This window comes from Camelus bactrianus, chromosome 15 (assembly GCF_048773025.1).
Source record: "Camelus bactrianus isolate YW-2024 breed Bactrian camel chromosome 15, ASM4877302v1, whole genome shotgun sequence".
In the NCBI taxonomy this organism is placed as follows: domain Eukaryota; kingdom Metazoa; phylum Chordata; class Mammalia; order Artiodactyla; family Camelidae; genus Camelus; species Camelus bactrianus.
The window spans coordinates 40,209,191-40,229,875 of NC_133553.1; the positions used below are offsets into that span (position 1 = coordinate 40,209,191).

A 20,685-nucleotide genomic window follows, 5' to 3' on the forward strand; every position below is an offset into this window, starting at 1 on the left:
ATATATGTATAGATTGGATTACATACATATAAAATACATATATACCTATACATTATATAATTATATATGTATATAATATATATGAAGTTATATGCCAAGCACACAGTAAGTACCAATAATGTTAGCTATATTTTATATTTTACTATTCAACTTCTACAACCTATTTATTTTTAAAAACAGCTTTCATTCAAACAAGAGAAAGTCATAACTTTGGGGGTTTTGGTTGTTAACTTTTTATATGGAAAATTTCAAATGTTCACAACAGTAGAGAAAATAGTATAATGAACCCCCATGGACCTATCACTTGATTTCAATAACTATCAACACATGATCAGTTCTGTTTCATCTGTACTCCGCATACTCTCCCCCAATCAGCTGCAAGTCCCAAATCTCATACCATTTTGTTTGTAAATACTTGACTATTATACAGTACGTTTAAAGTTCAACTTTTATTTAATATTGTCTACAAGCACAATCTGTTGTATTCATCAGTCCAGAGATTTCCCATAACACAAGAATCTTCTCCACACCAGCATGTGACACAGAAATTGGAACTGAATATTGAATCATTAATGAAAATTTTGGAGCAGCAGTTTCTCTACTGGAAAAGTATTTCTGCTTCTCAAATGTGTTCTCTCTACGGAAGGAACATTGTGTTCAGCCCCTGGCTCCCTCCCAGTGAGAATCCAAAGGCCGCTCTATTATCCATGGTGACCCAGCCCTGGCTGAATTACTGCAGTCTGTGAAGGAGATTTCTCCTAATTAGTCAGATTCCTGCACTCAGAGCAGAATATGATCCATTTTAAGAAGGGAAACCACTTCTCCAGACACTTGAAGATTTTAGGATATACGCCCTATACTTCCAGGTGGCACGGATTGGGAAGCACTGGAAACTTTGCCTAGAATGTTCCTTACACAGTGCCAGTGTCACTTTCACGCTGAAATTTTAACCAAGTTGTTTCCCTCAAGGCATTTTGGAACTATCTTAACATTTTAAATTGTTGTCTTAAGACACACACACACACACACACACACACACACACACACACACACCCCTGCCTAATATTCCTTACATTAAGAGCCCTTTCAGACAGAAGACAGAAACCAAATAATAGGTTCTCATTCAACTGTATGCTTTTGAAATTCAGCACTACTGCTGACCGTTACATGAGTAGACGCTGCCTGACCAACAGTGCTGACGTGATAAAAGGCAGATCAGCTGCACTTGGGGATATTTTCAGCTTCTCTGGAGACAGTTACCCTATATTCTGTATAATAACAACAGCAGCCAGCATCAGGGTGCCTCAGACCTTGAGAGGAATATTCGTATTACTGATGATAAGGCACTTTCACCAAAGACTGTATTTAATCCTCACAGTCCTGTGAAGTTGGCATTATACCCATTTTGCAAAGGAAGACACTGAAACTAAAATGCAAGAGTCCAGGGACACACAAACACACACACACACCCCCTCAGACTTTACTCCAATTTGTAGCTTAAATAGGCTGAGTGGATTCCCTCACTGAATCAGCAGTGCTATACAAACCTTAGTGCTGTTCTCTTATATTTATAAAGTAGACATCTGTCTTCCTCTCATTCTCAAAACAGGAAAAAATGTGACCACATTAAATCAAGCAGAGAGACTAACTAGGCCTAGGGACATAATTCTCAATTCCTCCAGTCTCTTTCAGCAAGTTGAATGAGTTCTCTAGAGTTCTCGAGCACAATTACACTTTTGACACTAGTGATCCCTTTTTCCTTTTTCTTTTCATTTTTTAAAGAAAAAAGAGGGACTGGGGATTGAACCCAGGACCACATGCATGCTAAGCATGTGCTCTACCACTGAGCTATTACCCTCTCCACTGTGACCCCTCTTCTGATCATCATTCTCCCCTGTCTGGGTTAGGATTCCAAGCGTCTCATAGTGATCGGTCTCCAGTTCCTACGGCCTCTGCACCTTGGGGATGAGATTCCTTAAAATCAAGAGAGCTAAGCAGCGGATGACTCTCCCCTGAGTCCTTCGTTCTATCAGCCTACCAGCATACAAGGAGAGACATGAAGGTCCAGATAGCATAAGTCTTTTAGGGACCAGGACCCTCACACACTTCCAGGAGAGGGGCAAGGAAGCAGCCATATGTCCATGGCTATTGGCCAGTGAACTGAAGCCCGATCAAGAACTCCTTAAGCTCCTTTTCTTCTTTTAAAATCCACACTTTAAAACCTTGATCCTGCTACTAGATGTAATCACCCTCTTCTTCCCATTACCGCAATGATTGGGGTACATTTCCTATGCCCTTGCATTGGATTTGTTGATGTACTTTCAGCCTTCTCACTAGATGACAAAGATCAGCTTGTTTATCTTTTAATTCCTCAGCGCCCAGCCTCGTAAAAAGGGGGCGTGGGCAGCCTGGGCGGCTAAGAGCAGGGAGCTGTGTGGATGAGCTGGGGCAGCCGGGGCCGCGAGGAGACTGGGGCACCTGGGTCCCACCGCTTTGCTGTTTCAAAGAGAACAGCCAGGAAGGATAAGTGTGCAGGGAACACACTTTCCTTTTCAAAAAGGAGGTGGGGTGGATTCTGCAGAGCGGGAGGATGGTCAGTGATTTCTCTCTGGGTGGGTTTCACAGGATGAACACTCTTCAAATCAAGTAGGTGTCCAGTCATCGCTGGTTGATCTGATGAATCAATCATGGGGGCCTTGACTTTGCTCTCTTGTATACCATCTGCAGCTAACGTACATGCTGGACTTTTTTTTTTTTAATGTCATTCACAAATTACCTTAGCTTTTGTTTGTTTTTAAACACAAATGCTCCAGATTCAAAGCCTTCTTAGAAAGCAAGGGACATTTTAGCTTGAAGGCTCACTGGGGTACCATTAACTATAAAATTTAGGAACTACCAGAGGTAGAGCTGGTGGGGAAAAAGTGGTTGCAAAATGTAGCTCTTGACATCAATCATCTATTTTCTCCTCCTTGGAGTCAAGCTGCCCTCGGGCTAAAGTGGAATGGCCTGCCTTGGTCACTCACCTACTGTCAAACGTGGAAGAAAGCCACAGCCGACATCCAGAGCTCAGCGTCACCCTTCCTGTTTGAAGCAGCCCTTCTCTGTGTGATGGCAAAGCCCTGGCAACAATCCACAAGTGGAAATGCTCTAGCCATGGACTATAGTAGGCACCTTTCCACTGACCGCTGCACTCTGAGGGGATCTGTTTTCCTTGCTGTCCCCACCAGCCCAGAGTTTGGCTGCCTTTCTGGAAGTGTCCCTCACTACAGCACTTCCTCCCTCCATCCTATCCCACTAAGGCTTGCTGCATGGGACACGCTGTGTGGCATGTCTCCATTATTCATTTTTTGCCCATGTCCAGTTGGGACAGTTGCACATCTTCTAAGAATGTGATGCTATCTCTGCAGTGGTTGGCGAGCGCCAGGCAAGCTGGAGTGTCTAGCATCAACTCAGTCTGCCTATGGCCCCCTCACTTAGGTCTGTCTTCCTAAAATGCCCGCTGCCCTTGGGCCCCCTCTCTTTCAGGAATCTACAGTGACTGTCTATCTCTGACTGGGAAGGAAGGACACATTTGTGAGGACCCAGCACCCTAAACACCAGGGAGTGCTGGTATTTACATGTGCTTGTCCAGCCTGTGAGGTAAGTGATACTGTCTTCTTTCCTCAGATGCAGACTCTGCAGCTCAGAGAGGTTAAGAAACATGCTCCAAGTCATACACCTGTAAGCAGCAGAGCTAGGACCCATCCTAAAGTCCACAGTCTTTCCTCAACACTAATTACCTGTCAAGGTGGAATAAAGATTAGAATATAGGCATCCTGTAATTCAGACGTTTCCTAATTGGCACCCACCTCACCTCACATGCCCTCACCCTCCAGTACTTTTCAAAGAAACATCTGCCACAGTCAGATTGGTCTCTGAAAGGCCCTCACTCACCTTGCTCTTTTGGGCAATGAAGAAACACTTGCCAGCCTTCAAGCACTGATGGTGCAAATATGTAAACGAATTTCTCACAACAAGGAAAGTAAATGGCAGGGTGAAAACTTCCAGGCTTCCACGTGAAACGCCACCACACAGTCTACCTCAGAGATGGCCTCTTGTTAGTGCCCTCCAACCAAAAGCCACCAGGAACACACCAAGAGTCAGCTGAGGGACTGCTGACTTGCTGCAGTGAGGGAGACTGCACACCCTCAGAAAGGGCTTAGGGCTAGGTGTGGGCGTGTGTTCGGTGATTCTGGGGAGGGTTCAAGGCCGTGGGGCTCTGCTCTGGACTGGATGTTGTCGGGAAGCAGGGATGATTCTAAGATTGGTACCTTACTCGTTATCGGCAAGGCAGGGGGAACAGAGCAAGCCCACAGCTGTACTTGGTAAAGATGCTGCTGTCACTCATGTTACCCAGGACAGGAGAATGTTTGGTGGCCACTTTTGTGGTGTGGACAATTCTTATTTTCAATTATGGTCAGACATGGTTCTAGAGGGGGCTTGTTTTTGTCTTGATCCATCACGGTCACAGAGAGGTCTTGTCTGATATGGATGTTCAGTGGGATTGTGTTTAACAGGAGTGTGCCCCAGACTGGCCAATAGAGCCAGGCTTTCTCACTCTCACTCCCCTCTCTTGGCACTGCCAGCATTATGTCTACACGTTTGTCATCCCCTGTCTCTCTCTATCCCTCCTCCCAGATGCCTCTGGACCCTGGGTCTTTTCCTTCACTGAATTTCTGCCTCCAACGTGAAATTTGGCACCCACTGTGGGTGGACATGTCCACAGAGGCTGGACCCTTGTGGAGAGGCCCAGGCATTTCTGAAGAGTGGGACCAGCCCAGGAGGGCTGATGTGTTTGAGGAGCCCTATTGGGCCTGCACCAGTGACCACCTAGCAAAGTGGGATGGGGGAGGAGGAAGAAAAGCATTTCTCCTTCCTGAACAAAGGCGCTGCTGGGACTTCAGGAATCCAAGGAAATATGGTGCCACCTGACAGCTCTGGCAGAGCGCTGAGCACAGGCAGCGCCCCCTCAGGGCAGACATCTGCCTTGGTACTGTGCTAAGGCCCCACCCCAAACAGGAGAGGGTTGGCTCCAAAACCACCGGGTAAGTTTTAGTGCAGAGCTGGGGATGCTGCGGAGTGAAAGGTGGAACCATGAACCAACATATGTCCACACACTGGTGAGGCCTGAGGAACCAAAGGTTATGCTTTTTTGTTTTACAAAAACATTTTTTAAAAGTATAATACACATCTATTGTAACAATTCATACAAACTGAATTACAGAAAGATAAAAAAAAAATAGTAATTCTTTGTTCCTCCTCTGTCCGACCCCATCCTCTTAAAGTAACTGGTGGTAGCATGTTGGTGTATATCATTCCATACTTTTTTTATACTTACACAATCATAGAATTGCCTGTTTAGAGTTTCAGCTTTGCTTTTTACAAAAACATGATCATTCCGTTCATATTGTTCAGCACTTGCTTATTTTCACTTAACAATATGTCTTCCATACCTTTCCAAGACAATACATATAAATGTGATTTGTTCTATTTGGTGATTGCACAGGATTCCACAGAATGAATGCACCGTAATTTACCACATCAGCCCATTAATTATGACTTATGGTTCTATCTTATCAGCTTTGTTTGCTAATTGTTCCATCTGGGCTAGTCTCATTTTAGCTATACTCTCCCAAATAACAAAGAAGTGTCTTAAATACAAATTTCCTTCCTAGAACCTAACACATCACTGCCTACACCCGCCTCACATTTGACATGACATGAATATTCTTTTAATTTTGGAAATGCTCATAATGTTGTCTTCTCATTTGCTAAAAGAAAGACAGTACTTAGGACAAGAGGCTCATATTTGGCACATTTACTGAGCAGGAAGAGATCATTTTTAATTTCCTAATCCCATATGGTCCAATTTTTCTCCATATGTCAATCTCCCTCCCAATACGTGCATCATATTTTCTCATGGAAATATCCTTGTATCACTGTAGAAATCATTTAAGATCTTCCTCCATACCATAAAACTATTCACAGTTCAGAATGAGGCCGCCCAATCCAACACCCTTATTTTAAAGGTGAACAAAGTGAGGCTTGGAGGGATTCACAATTCGAGCAACGTCACATGGTTACTTAGCAAAGTAGCTGGGACTGGGACCACTAGAGGGCTCTCTCCACTGCAGGACATGACTCCAAGGCTTGGGGGTTGCTGGGGCACAGCACACAGGCAATGGTATCTTTGAGGAGAATTTAAAGGTAGCTCCTTAGTTTTTCTCAAAGACTTATTTTAAACAGGAACCTCATTAGCGCCACTTAACCACCCATCCCTCTGGAGAAGGAAAAGGGTGCAAAGGCACACCAGTTCCTGAGTCTGCAACTGGTTTTTCCCCAGGAAGTCTCCTCTTGCTTCAGCTTGCCGTTTTCTCTGTATCCAGAAGCTAACTGAGTGACGAATGCTCCTCTTTTCTTGCCTTCCCACGAGATCCTTGGCATCCCAGTGTGCCCTGGCATGGAATTGAGCCTGCTTTCTATCTGCTTAATGACAGGTGAAACAAACCAGGCATGGCCAGAGAGGAAACACTTCTCAGGAGTGGATCCAGACTTGGAGGGCCTAAAGCTTGTAAAATTTTTCAGGTCATTTTCAATGGAAAATAATACAAAAATATATTTTTGCTATTTATACAAAAACATTTGAACACTTCTCTAAGTCCCCTCCCAGTGCCTTAGAAAGAGCCAGACCAGTGAGGGGTGCAGAAGCGTAATTTTCTTTAGCTTCAGGGTAATTGCCCCTCAGCCTTGTATGATGTAGGACCTCTGAGGCACCCTTTCTTTTTCTTGGGGGGGTAGGTAATTAAGTTTGCTTATTTAATTATTTTTTAAATGGAGGTACTGGGGTTTGAATCCAGGACCTTATGCATGCTAAGCATGCACTTTACCACTTGAACTACACCCTCCCTGCTGAGGCACCCTTTCTAATCCCTTACATGTATTTGGACAGAGCTGCCCAGACCCCCCCAGGAGCAACCAGAAGCCCCAGAGTTTTCAGGACAGTTTCTATTTCAAACATTTTATCAAGCCATGTGTCAAATGATGCATCCTGACTTTTCAAAAAATATAGCTGATAATGTTACAGAATGGAAGTACAAAAGACAAAGAAAACAAAGCCAAAAACCCCCAAACCAACCCCCCCAAATGAATACAAATAGGGACAGAACTACCAATTGTTTCCTGTCTCAGAATGTAAAGAACCAACCCAGGAAGGACAATAACAGCACACAGCCTCAGCAGTGTACCGAAGTTTCCACCTGCTAAGACAATAGCAGAAATCTTTCAGGAAATCATCTACCCTTAGTGGGTAGCAATAATTATGTTGCCGTGAAAAGCTTGGCTTCTTAGACTTACGCTGGATAAGAAATAAAACATACCCGGAAAGGACAAGTTGACTTCAAAAGACTAGAGAACTTCTCTCTAGTCCCTGTGCTCAGCTTTTTATTCCATAGTAACCAGACCCGAGATTTCAGAGCACAAAACTGAAGCAGCTGTGCAGTGTAGGACTCCGCTGCCAAAGACTCAGGGAACTATTCCACAGACTTCTCGGGGGCTGTCAGGGAACAGATGTGCAGTGAAGAGCCATTCACCAAGCATTTATGAATCACCCATGTGGGTCAGGGAAGAAGCGTTCCTTCTGCTTTCCAGGAGACACTGTCTATCTGAGACAGTGACACACATCGAGCACTTCCAGGGTTAGCCCAGTGCAATCCCTCCTGTTCAGCAACAGTAATAGTGATCATAATAACAGTCATAACTGTTTATTGAGACTATGTGCTTTAACTGTTTTATCTCGTTTAATTTTAACAACTCTATTATTCTTCTTCTTTTACCTAAAATAAAACAGACTTAGAGATGTTAAGAAACATACCCAATGTCATACAGTTAATAAGTGCTAAAGCTGGTGCTCAAACCAGTTCTATCAGACTGCACAGGCCATTCATTTAACCAATGTGCTTTCGTGTCTCTTTTAATGGGCAGCAGATGGATTGCTGAGCTCTTAAGAAGAAAAGCAGGATTCAGTTAAACATGTCCATAAAAATTAGTCAATCCCTGCTTAGTGTCAGCATCAACAGAAAAACTGCTCCAGGCCGAGCTCCATTCCCTCACCAGTCCCAGCATCAGAATTACCTGGGCACTTGTGAAAAAGGCCAATTCTTGGGCCCGTCTCGGACTGACAGAGACAGAATCTCCGGGCATGGGGCCTAGGAAACTTTGTTTTACATTCCCCACTCACCCACCCCTGCATTCTGCAGCACAGCCAAGTTTGAAAACAGCTACTTCTAGAGTACCATTCTCCTGGCTCACCTGGAAGAACAAATTTCTATCTGTTGTCTTGGCATATGTATCAATAGTGCCCCCTTTATTCTCATAAGTGTTTTTGTTTAGACAATCAATTTGCACGTACAGTCGTCCCTCTGTATCTACAGGTTCCACATTCATGGATTCAACCAACTGCAGATCAAACTTATGTGGAAAAAAAAATTCCAGAAAATTCCAAAAACCAAAACTTGAATTTGCTGTGCTGGCAGCAATATACGGGTATTTTTCGTCATCATCTAGGGCCATTTGGTTACCACAAAAATTTTTTTTTTCAAATTAAGGAGCGAGTTTACTAGCTGCTTGGGTCCAATTTCAAGAGAGTGAGCACTTTCTAGAAAAGTCTAGTGGCTGGAGAACTAAACAATTTCAAAAACTTTGGCCACACTGCGCACAGACATGATTAGCAACAAGAAACCACTGAAAATAGTAGCCACAGTAAGTGTTGATCTACGTTAATTACAATTTTCATGTCTGACTGTCAAGCCACAATCCCTTACTGCATTTCTTTGAGCTCAGGCAGTTCTTGAAGAGCACTTCATTTATGATAGGACACACTCTGTTACCTCTCAGAAGAAAGCTTTCATTAAGCAGAGGCAGAGCTGTTTAAGTTCATGGGCTCTCGACACACAGCACTGCACCAAGCTATGAGACAATGGTTCTTTGTGTTCTGAGTTGGACATGTGATGCAGGGCTTTAAAAAGGGTATTTCCAAGGACAAGTTCAACAATCTCTCTCAACCCGCATGCTCTTCTTACACTGTGACTGACACTCCTGCCAGTGAGAGGTGGGGTCTGTGTACCCCTCCCTTGGTCTGGGTAGGCTTGTGGCACAGCAGAACTGACACCACGTATGCACATACCATCGTTTGTTTATTCATTCACTTGTTGATGGACATTTGGGGCTGTTTCCAATTTGGGCCTATTGTAAGTAAAGCTACTATGAACATTTGTGTACAAGTCACTGTATGAACATAAACTTTTTTTTTTCTCTGGGAGTAAATGGCTGGATCACATGGCCAGTATATGGCTTAAAATTTAGGAAACTGCAGAATCATTTTTGCAAAGTATTGTACCATTTTACATTCCCACCAAAAGCATATGAGAGTTCCAGTTCCTCTACAGCCTCACCAACATTTTGTATGGCCAGCCTTCTTAATTTCAGCCATTTTAATAGGTATGGAGTGGTTATCTCACTGAAGTTTTAATTTCCATTACCCTATTGACTAATGATTTTAAGCATCCTTGTATGTGCTTATTGATCATTCATACATCTTAGGTGGAACGTCTATTCTAATCTTTTTGCCAAGTTTTATTGGGTTCTTTTCTTACTACTGATTTTTTGAGAGTTCTTTATATTCTCTAGATACAAGTCCTCTACCACATATACACATTGCAAATATTTTCTCCTTGTCTTTTCATTCTCTAAGAGCAGAGGTTTTAATTTTGATGAAGTCCAATTTATGAGTTTTTTTTTTTATGGACCATGCTTTTGGTGTCATAACAAGAAATCTTTAACAAAGGTCAGAGATTGATCTCCTGTTTTGCCTACAAGATTTATAGTTTTAGTTCTTAACTTAGGTCTTTGATTCATCTTGAATTAATTTTGTATATGGTAAAAGATACGAAGTTTTGAGTCTGTTGGGTTTTGTTTATTTTGCAGCTTTTTTGCATATGTATATCCAATTGTTTCAGCAACATTCATTGAAAAGACTTTACTTTTGCCACTGAATTATCTTTTCATTTTTGGCAAAAAATCAGTCAGCAATGTACGTGTGGATCTATTTCTATACTCTTTATTCTGTTCCACTGATCTATTGCAATCTTACACCACCACCCACTCTGGTGACTACTGCAGCTGTATAATAAATTTGAAACCGAGTAACTTGAGTCCTCCAACTTTGTACTTCTTTCTCTAAGTCGTTTTAACTACGCTGGGTCCTTCACAGCTCATGTGAATTTTTAGAATCAGCTTATAAATTCAATTTTAAAAAGCCTGTTGGGATTTTGATAGGGATTGCATTAAATCTATAGGTTAATTCTGGGAGAACTGACAATTTAACTATATTGAGTCTTCTGACCCATGAACAAAATACACCTCTCAATTAATTTAGGTCTTCTTCAGTTTCTCTCAGCAAAATTTCATAGCTTTCAGTGTATAGGTCTTGCACATCTTTGTCAAGTTTATTCTCTAAATAGTTCATCCTTTCTTATGTTACTGTAAGTGGTATTATAAACATTTTCAATTTCTGATTATTCATTGCTAGTTTTATTGACTTTTTAATTTTGACTCTCATTTTTTGATTTCTTAAGAGTTCATTGTGGTTTTGTTCTTTTCTGTTGTTGTTTAAAAGCATTCCATAGTTGTTTCACTCATGCAAAAACCTCATTTCCCTGAAAACGTAGAAGTTTTTTTTAATTTTCTTCTGTTCTTCAAGTCTTATGTTTTCTCTAGATTTCTGTTTTTGTCTGTTTAGATCTTTGTCTTTCATGTTAAAGTGCTGTATTTTTGGCAGTCTACTCATGTTTAAGAGGGAGATACTAAAATGCTGATTGAGAAGCTCTGCACACATTGGCAAAGGATGGTTCACCAATAGCCATCTTTGTAGGGTAAATGCCCACAATCTCCTATGTATCACTTTTTCTCCACCAGTTAGTTTCTCTCAAGAACAAAATGGCTATGGCAAAGCCAGGTCTACCTTATACATGCAAACCAGACTCCTTTGGGCCCCTTACCAACTCTTTAACAAATTCTAAGCTCTACTGTCTTTGGATTAATATGGGTTTATCTGTTCAACCCAGAACTAGATTACTGTGTTTAAAGCAATCGTTCCCAACAATATGACACCCTTCTATTATGCTGAAATAAAATTCCTAGATAGTACCTACCTACCTAAACACACACACACACACACACACAAACACACACCATTTAATGAAAAACAAAACAAAACCCTAACTGTAATATAAGGGAGAAGTAAAAGTTACAATAAAGAGCACACTGTGATACATAAATGCTCAGGAATGGCTATAATAGAAGACATAAAGAGATGACTCTGACCCTGATATGTTGGAATGTCAACTCAGATACCACTTTGATGATGCAATTTTCCAAAATGGCAAACAACTTTTGGAAATATCCCGAACAAAAAATCCTCCTCCCTTGATTCATAAGGTAGTTGCATTCCTAGAAAATTCAGTGTACAGTATACAAAAATACTTTGTGTTTATATATATAAAACAGAGTTACTTTTAGGATAATATCTGATGAAATACTGGAAAGTCACTGTAGGGCAAGGGACAATTTTTCCTGGTCTCTGCCTATCAAGTACTTGTAGTATCCTCCACAATATGAAAAAGCACCCTTACAAACTGTCAAAATGTCCCCCAAGGGGGCAGTATCTTCCTTATTAAGAGACGCTGGGCTAGAGGGATGAGATTCAGTCAGTCAGGCACATTCAAACCTTGATTACTCTACAAAATGTGGGAGGGTGGAGGTGCAGCAATATCTACTATTTCTAACTTCCTCATTCATAAATTAAAACTAAGAGAATTTCAAGTGCTCCCTCAGATAAAGGGCTTTATATTGAAGAAACTTTTACTAGTAAAGCAAAGTTCACTACATTTGTTCAAGTTGAAAGCATTTTAAATTTGAGATGGCTAGGAAGACGATTAGTTTAAGTAAAATAGATTATTTTGATTAACACTCGAATTCCTTTGGTAGAAATGCTAAGTTTTAGGGAAAAACGACATCATGGATTAAATAGCCACTAGATTTAGAATCCCCAGTAGCTCTTTTTGGCTTAAACAAGAATCATGTTTGTACACTCACTTACTTTTTGGTTGACATTGGAAATCACTTACAGTTAAAAAACAAAAACAAAGCTCCGAATAAAACATGCTGAGGGACAGAACCTAGGAATCTTAATTTTTCATTTCATCAAATGCCATTGCTTTTTAAGGCTTAATTCTGTGAGCAAATAAATGGTACTATGAATAAAAAGTCTCTCTTCACATGGCCTCTCAAAGGATTAAAAGTCCCTTGAGCCAGACAGCCATAAGGAGACTGGAAGATTATTGTAAGTTATCTTTTGTGCAAGGAGCTTTGTCACCTGAAGAACTTTTTAAGTGAAGCAAATCTGTGCTTTAGATTCCTAACTATGGAAGAATGTTCTACACTTAAAATTTATTCTAGAAAGAGAATCTCACTGATAATTACTAAGAAGCAGTCACCTAGCCACCTAGCCATGCCTGCAGATACCAATAAAAGGAAAACATAAAATGACCCCATTTAGTTATTCTTATCCCCTTTTCTCAGTTCAGTCCTAGAAAATATACTGCTTTGATAATCAAATCACTAACATGCTGCCAAGTCTCATGTCAATTGCAACTGCAAATATTTTTTATTTGGTGGGGTAATACCCTCAGTAGGAAAGCAGGGATTTTAAAAGGCAGTTTATAGTCCATAACTCACTTTTGCAGATTATCAAATATTTCATAGGATTTGGATATGGAATGGAACTTCAGTACTAAAAAGTAAACTCAAAGCTAGTATTATTTCTTTACAGATGTAAAACCTGCTCTTTCATGTTCTCCCAAAAGCAGAAAGATAACAGAGGGAAGAATGTTGTTGTTAAGGCTAAATGAAGAGGCAGAGTTGCCAAAACAAACTCCATTAACAAAACTGTGATGCCCAAGCAAACTGTCAAAGACAACTGACAGCAACAGAACAGGACCCATATACCAGTGCGTAAATCAGCAAGGCCCAACCTACAAACCAGTTCACGTCTGAAGAATCTACTTGTCACTTTGGTGGGGAGAGAGCATTAAGATAGAGTTCATATCTAAAAGTCAAACCACTTAAAGCAAATCTAAATTAAGTCTTGTCACCATCCACAGGTCTGTCTCCTAAAATCTTAGGCACAAAGCAGTCTATAACACTGACATCCATATTAGTTTCCAGAAGAGGGCAAGGGAAGGAGACAACTATTACATACACCCACAAGTTACCTTTTAAAATTAAGACATCTCGATTTTTTTCAACAAATGTAGAAGAATATTTATGGGGAGAAAAAAAAGCTTTGTTTATTGTAAAGTCAGGTAAACTTAGGTATTAAATTGGCAATGAATAAGGAACACACACAGCCCAATATCATATATTTATAGTTCATACACAGGTTACTTTTGGCATAACTTACTGGATTTCATGATAAGGGTCTAAAACGTTTCTAGATGGAATTTAAAATTTTCTAGATCTTTAGAGGGCTGTCAAAATTCAAGGATAAATAAAGGTTAATGGGTATTTAATTTCCATCTACACTTTCTATTCAACAGATTAAAAAATTTTTTTAAACTCCTGAATCATTTCTAAAAGGATTAAGGCAACCTCCTTTATGTTAAAATTCAAAATAAAGCTTTTACAAAAGATCTAAATGAAACTTCTATATACAAATTTGTTTGAAACCCTCAGGATCACAAAACTACCATTGCCAACTATGGCCTTCACAGTTATTCTAAGTAGATAAAACATATTCTCCCTTCTTTTAAAGATGAAAATAATTTTCTATTATTTCATCAGTTTTCTATTATAAAAAAGCTGTGATAATGGGTGTGTTATATGGTATAGTCTCTCAATACCATGTTTAGCCCTTACACTAACTTGCCTTTGTATGAGATATATTATTCTCAAAAACAAACAAACAAACAAAAAAAAAACAAATCCAGTGGGAGAAAGAATGTTTAATAAATGGTGTTGAAACAAATAGCTATCTGTTTGGGAAAAAAAATAAATTTTGATCCTTATACCTTGTACCATGTAGAAAAATACATGTATTACTGATGGATTCAAGAGTAAAAAATAAAAATGTAAGTACCCAAAATTCTACATACAATTTTAGGGAGTTCACAGACTCCCTAAAGCCCATCCATGGATCTCAGATTATCTAGAAAAGGAACTGTTAATCATAACTTCTATTAAAATTTCAATGCCAAATACCAGACGTGTTTTCAAGATCAAGTCACGTGCAGCAAATGAAGATGAACACATTAACTCATTGCTGTAACTTTATAAAATCTCCAAACTGGAACTAGAAACAGAGGCATGTCAATACAAATGGACAATGACTTAGAAAAAAAAAATACACCAATTTAAATAAGTTTGAGTGCATACTGTACAAGTGTATCCATATGTCTGTTAGCCTTTCAGAAATAGAAAATCAGCTAAATCTGTAGTACTTAAATTTTAATATATGCAATGCTATTCTCAAACTTGATTAAAATACTCAATAAATACAAGTTATGTTTAATATGAATAACTGCAACGTACTTAAACATCTAAACATAGAATAGGAATTCTATAATATTAAAATGCAATACTTTCACCTGCATTAATCTCATACACAATGGAAAAATACTTGCAGATAATTAGCATTAAGAATGCAAATATATTTTCACTGTGGAAGAAAAATAAGATAAGAAATCATATATTTGTGTAATCTACAAGAAAGCTGTAGATAGTCTACATTATGATATTCTATTTTAAAATGAAAACAATTCAATATTTAAGTTTACAACAAATTTACTCAAGGCAAAAATATTTGTTTATTACAGAACAGGATCTTAAAGTAAGCAAGGCAACATTAGATCAACCATTTTAGGTTTTTTTTTTTAAATGAAGTGTTGCTTTAAAATTGTAATAAAGGTAAACATAAATTCTAACATGCTCTTCTCTTCTTATAAATGGGATGATGTAGAAAAGCAAAGCTTCAATGTGTAGGGATTGGAACCATCTGTAAAAGTTAAAAAACAAAGTTAACAGTTCCCTTCATCAAACTTTCATGATTACCATCAATTAGCAGAGTAAATTATTTCACATTTTATAGTATTAGAAGAAGGAATGTTATGAAGGAAAATTTCTATGTAAGGTAAGGGGAAGATTACTTTTGTTCCTTATCTACTAGCAGGTAAGCTCCATGAAGGCAGGGACTTTGTCCATTTTTACATTCCTATTGTTCTAAGCATCACCTGACACACAGAAGGCACTCAGGAATTAAAGGACATAGTGTACTTTTTAAAAAATTTACTATGTTAATATGATACACCGAGAAGGAGACAATGCCATTTTGGTACTATTCTTGCACAAAATGCATTATCTCATTTCAATCATGAGAAAAATCACAGAAATAAAATTGAGGGACATCCTACAATGTCTAGCCAGTACTCCTCAAAAATGTCAATGATATGAGAAATAAGGAAAGACAGAAGAACTCTCATGGGCTGGAAGAGACTAGGAAAAAATACCAACTAACTGTAATATGGGGTTTTAGATAGGATCCTGGAAGAGAAAACGGGTATTAGTGTGACATGGGTGGCATACAAATAAAATCTAGGCTTAGTTGACAGTAATATGACTAATATTAATTTTCAATTTTTAATTTAAGAATAAATATTCAATAACAAAAAAGAAGTTTCTCAACTTTTTTAGTGAATCAATCATTATAGATGAATAGTATCAGGATTAGGCATATCTTTGTCTATCCAAAGCTCACTTTGCAGAAAACATTACCAATGGCAATTACCCTAGAAAAGCTAATTCAAATATAGCTTGGGAAGTGGGACAAGACTGGAATGTACAAGAAGACATCAATGAGCTGGAAAAGTTCCAGGAGATCTAGTATTAAATCTCTGAGCATCAATGGGGCATTACAGATTTTTAAATTGGAAAAAAAACCAAAACTGGGTATAATCCATAAAAATCCTTCCATATGATACATTCCTCTAATTTTTCAGACCAGGTAGAGATAATTCTTCATCAATTGATTATGCAAAGAAATAACTCTGGTACCTTAATGTACCAGAATTTTAGTATTAAAAGCTATTGCTCCTTAAGAAAATAAAATCCTGTAAAAGAAAAAGCATATACATCAACAAGTATTTGTAAGACAGTGCAGAGGATAAAAAGAGAAATAACTGTACTTGTCTCCCAGGAGTTTATAGTTCATATACTATCCTGAATATTTCTCAAATATACATATAATTTTAAAGTCTTTTAAAACTTTCCATCAAAAATTAAGCCTGACTCACTACTTGAAATTTACTTTTGTGACTGAAGGTAAAATGAGAAATATTCCTATTTTTTATTTTTTAACTTTTCAGTAAAAAAATTTTCAAACATAAAAAAAAATACATTTATTTTTATAAAAAGTATAAGGAACACCCATATAGCTTTAATAACTGTCAACATTTGGCAGTCTTATTTCATTTACCTACCCTCCACACACTTTTGGGGGGCTGGAATATTTTAAAGCAAATTCTAGATATATTATTCCACCCATAAATCCTTCAGTGTATATTCTTTTTTTCTCCCTTCACTACAATTCATCATCACACCTAATAAAATTAATAACAATTTTTCTCCTATTATTTAGAAAAATAAAGTTTCAACATCTTTTAGATCCAGAATCAAAGTAAATTACATAGCACAAAGCTTCAAAAGTTAAATACTTGAGTCTTCTTTGCACAGTAAAAAAGAGGCCATTTACCATTTCAGAGAGAATAAACATAGTGACAATTTCATTTGGAACAACTATGTGGAATACCATTTTTCATCTATCATACTGGTAAAAATTGAAAATGTGACAACACTCAGTGTTGGTAAGAGTGTTGGGCAGTGGGCATTTTCATATACCACAGGCGATAAGGTAAACTTGTGTAACCTTTTTAAAAGGCAATCTAGCAACATTTACCCAAATATAAACCTTTATGCTCTCCACTCTAAGAATACTGCCCTAAAAATACAAAAAGCACAACTATAAGGAGTTTATTACAGTAATAGAAAAACATAATTGGAAACAACCAGTGTTCATTAGTGCAGAAGTGGATAAATCCAATAAAGTGTGCTATATCTCTACTAAAAATAGCTACTCTGTGGTAGGGGTGGGGTCGGTGTGGGGGTAGCTTTGCATGTGCTGATATAGAAACAGCTCCAAGATATATTAAGTGAAAACAGCAAGGCACACAACAGTATGTACAGAAGAATCATTCTATGTTAAGTTTTAAAAATGTAGATACATACACTGGGGAGGAGGAATAAAAGACAAAAAGGTTAGAGGTTAATGAAAACTTTAACTTCCACTTTGTACCATTATGTACTGTCCAAGTTTTTTAACTGTATGTACTTACTGCTTTAAGGACAACAGGAATTATGGAAGTCAGCCTCCAAGATGGCCCCAAATTTCCCTACCTCCTGGTATTCACAGCCCTGTACAGTCCCCTCCCATACTGCACTATGGTTGGTCAGTGTGACCACAAGATTACAATATACGTCATAGTATGTCACTTCCAGTATTAGGTTATAAAAGACTCTGTGGCTTCTGTTTTGTTGTTTTTTTGTTTTCATCTCTCTTTCATCATCTCATTCTGAAGGAAATGAGCCAATGTGGCTTGACTGTCCTTACAAAGAATTACGAGTGGGCACTGAAGTGGATTTTCTAGCCCCAGTCATAAGATTTGAAATGACTGCAGATTATAGGTGACTGCAGCCTCATGAGACACCCTGAGCCAGAACTACCAGCCTAACTATATACACAGATTATTGACCCTCAGAAACAGAAGGATAATAAATGTTTGTTGTTTTAAGCTGTTAAATGTTGTGATAGTCTATTACACAGCAATAGGTAACTAATACAAGAATTATGTGGGTTGTGGGATTTATATGCCTTTTTGAAATTTGTACTTCTCTGTATTAAAAAAACTACTAAATGTTATTTTAAAATTATCATCAATGTTTCTGATGGTAAATCCCATGGAATAATTACCACACAATCTACTTACTTGGAACTCTTATCTGGTAGTGATTTAGTGCTGTAAGGGCTTCTACTGCATCAGTTTTGCATTCCCACTCTAACAGCCCAGAAAGCGTTTTGGCAGAAGCTAAAACCAAACACAAATCCAGCTGTTATTTGCTTGTCATCAAACTAACCAGAAAACTTAAAAAAAAGGAAATGTGCACTTACGTTTTGCATCAAACACTTTATATTTGATGAATGTAAGAACTTCATGGTCATTACACAACTGTCAAAGAAATGTAAAACTCCATTAAAAATGTGGCCAACATAATATTCCTACCTTTTTTTTTCTCCCAGAAAGTAAACTTTATGGCAGCATTTAAGGTTTGAGTCTGGCATGAATGAATTAAGTAAAATATGTTCTTAGATTAATAAGCTGCATGAAAAAATCAATTAAAATAGTGACACTCTATAATCTATGTATATAATTTTAGTGCTGTACAATAAAATCAAGATTTGTAACTAAAATATATACTCAGAGTTGAACCAGGATTTATCAAGTACCTAAGGTAGGGAATGGAATTCCAGAAAAATCAATTCTTTTCTGAGGCATTTTCTACAGTTAGGGGAAAATACAGGGATATGTAAAATTTTTTTATAGGTGAGACTTAAGGGCATGGTAAAAGCACCTTCTGAATGCAGGAGTAAGGGTACCTCATTCTAATTCCAATTCTCAAAAAGACTGAGCCACAAACCAACAAGAGATCAATGAAGGATGGAGGCCAGAAAAGTTAATGGTCAAAGAATGAACTATATTAAGTACCAAATTAGTAACAGAATACTAATAATGTCAAAAGTGGATGATGAACAGAGCAAGACTCTAAAAAGCTAAAATATGATATATTTTAAAATAGGAAATAGGAACATTCTACACAAATTTTATTTCAGTGCCTACCTTTGTGAAGGTCTCTTCTGTGACACACAGTGGAACATTATAATAATGCAGCACACATGAGGGTGGCTGAATTATATTCTTAGACGCTTGGCCAGCACTTGTAAAGCGATTATTTTTGCTCATTGCAAAATCTTTGTAGCTACTTGTACCATCCTCCAGCTCAAATATTTGACTTGGAACAACTGAATGTTGTTTAGATACACTGAAGATTAGAAAGGAAAGAAGTACAGAACGTAACTTTGTTAGATAAAAAGCAGCAAGTAGACAATCTGAAAATGTTAACTTGTATGCCTGCATCAATCTTAACAAATATATAGCTATTTAAGTACAGTTTAAATACTATTTTTAACATGTAAATACTTTAAAGTTATAATCAATCACTCATATAGATTAGACATCACTTAGGAAGAAAAATCTATTGAATACATTTTCAAATTAGAAAACTTGAATATAAAAACTTGCTCATATTAAAAAATATGCTGTTATACACAACATTGGAAATGACTATAACTCAATAAAAAAATGTTTTAAAAAATTGTTTTATAATCATAAAACTAAAAACTAGGTATATTTAATAAGTAAAATCTAAATTATATGACCATAAGGGTCTAAAATGACATCACTATAGCTGTTAATTTCAGATTTGCCCGCAGTTACATTAAAATTTTCTGAAATGGAAATTAATGTCTCTAATAAAAAGGCTAAATATTTTTTAATTTTACCACTTAAGATAAATAATTACCAAACATTAAGTCTTTTCCCAAATAATTTGACATTGTTAAGGTGTGTGACAGCTCTTTCTACAGCATACTCATCACCCATCTCTACCAGTGCTGTACCAGGAATGGTCTTCATAAATTTTACCTGTAAATATGAAATCCCAAAAAAGTTAACATTTAATCCCCCTTTACAGTAGCAGAATTTCTAAAAGATAACATAAGTGGTTGCTGTCAAATAAAGAAGATAGCCTTGAATCTTAACTTTATTCTGCTGTGCTATTAGACACTCATCAAAGTTCAATAAAATTAATTAATTAAAGGAAGACTATAATTCTATTATATAGCACATCGAAGAAGAGCACAGGCTTATGCTGACTGTCATTTATTAATTGTGTGATTTGGGGCATTTTACTTCAGTCCTCTGAGCCACAGTCTTCCCTATAAAATGGACATGATAACATTTGGCAGGACTTATCAATATTTATTCATTCAATATTTATTAAGTGTCTAATATGTTTTAATAATTATGCACTGTGCCAGGTACTGGGGATTTAATGGCAAGCATAATAGACATGGTCTTCTTGAAGCTTATACTCTAGTAGGTAGGTTTGAAATTTTAAAGTAAATAATAATTAACAACTATTCAGAGTGTTTAAACAATAAACACTCTAAAAGCAATAAGCAAGATACCATATAAGAAGTAATACAAGATGGCCTTGAGATAGCATTGCCAGTAGGAAAGTTTGCACAAGGCAGGGGCAGCTTATTAAATAGGCAGTACTAGGCGGGAGGGTATAGCTCAGTGGTAGAGTGCATGTCTAGCATGCATGAGATCCTGGGTTCAATCCTGAGTACCACCACTAAAAATG

At 37.8% G+C, this 20,685-nt stretch overlaps 1 protein-coding gene across 2 annotated transcripts in view; it reads right to left on the reverse strand.

The window, feature by feature from the left end:
• Window positions 1-14,081: 14,081 nt before the first annotated feature.
• The window catches only part of HNRNPLL (heterogeneous nuclear ribonucleoprotein L like), a 34,170-nt gene continuing 27,566 nt past the window's right edge, over window positions 14,082-20,685 (reverse strand). For both annotated transcript variants that reach the window (XM_074378742.1, XM_074378741.1), the window contains 5 exons: window positions 19,840-19,961; window positions 19,098-19,299; window positions 18,371-18,428; window positions 18,189-18,287; window positions 14,082-15,145 (listed from right to left, as the gene is read on the reverse strand). In XM_074378742.1, coding sequence (XP_074234843.1) covers window positions 15,090-15,145; window positions 18,189-18,287; window positions 18,371-18,428; window positions 19,098-19,299; window positions 19,840-19,961 — 537 coding nt within the window. In that variant the 3' untranslated portion in view covers window positions 14,082-15,089. The remainder of the gene's footprint in view (window positions 15,146-18,188; window positions 18,288-18,370; window positions 18,429-19,097; window positions 19,300-19,839; window positions 19,962-20,685) is intronic.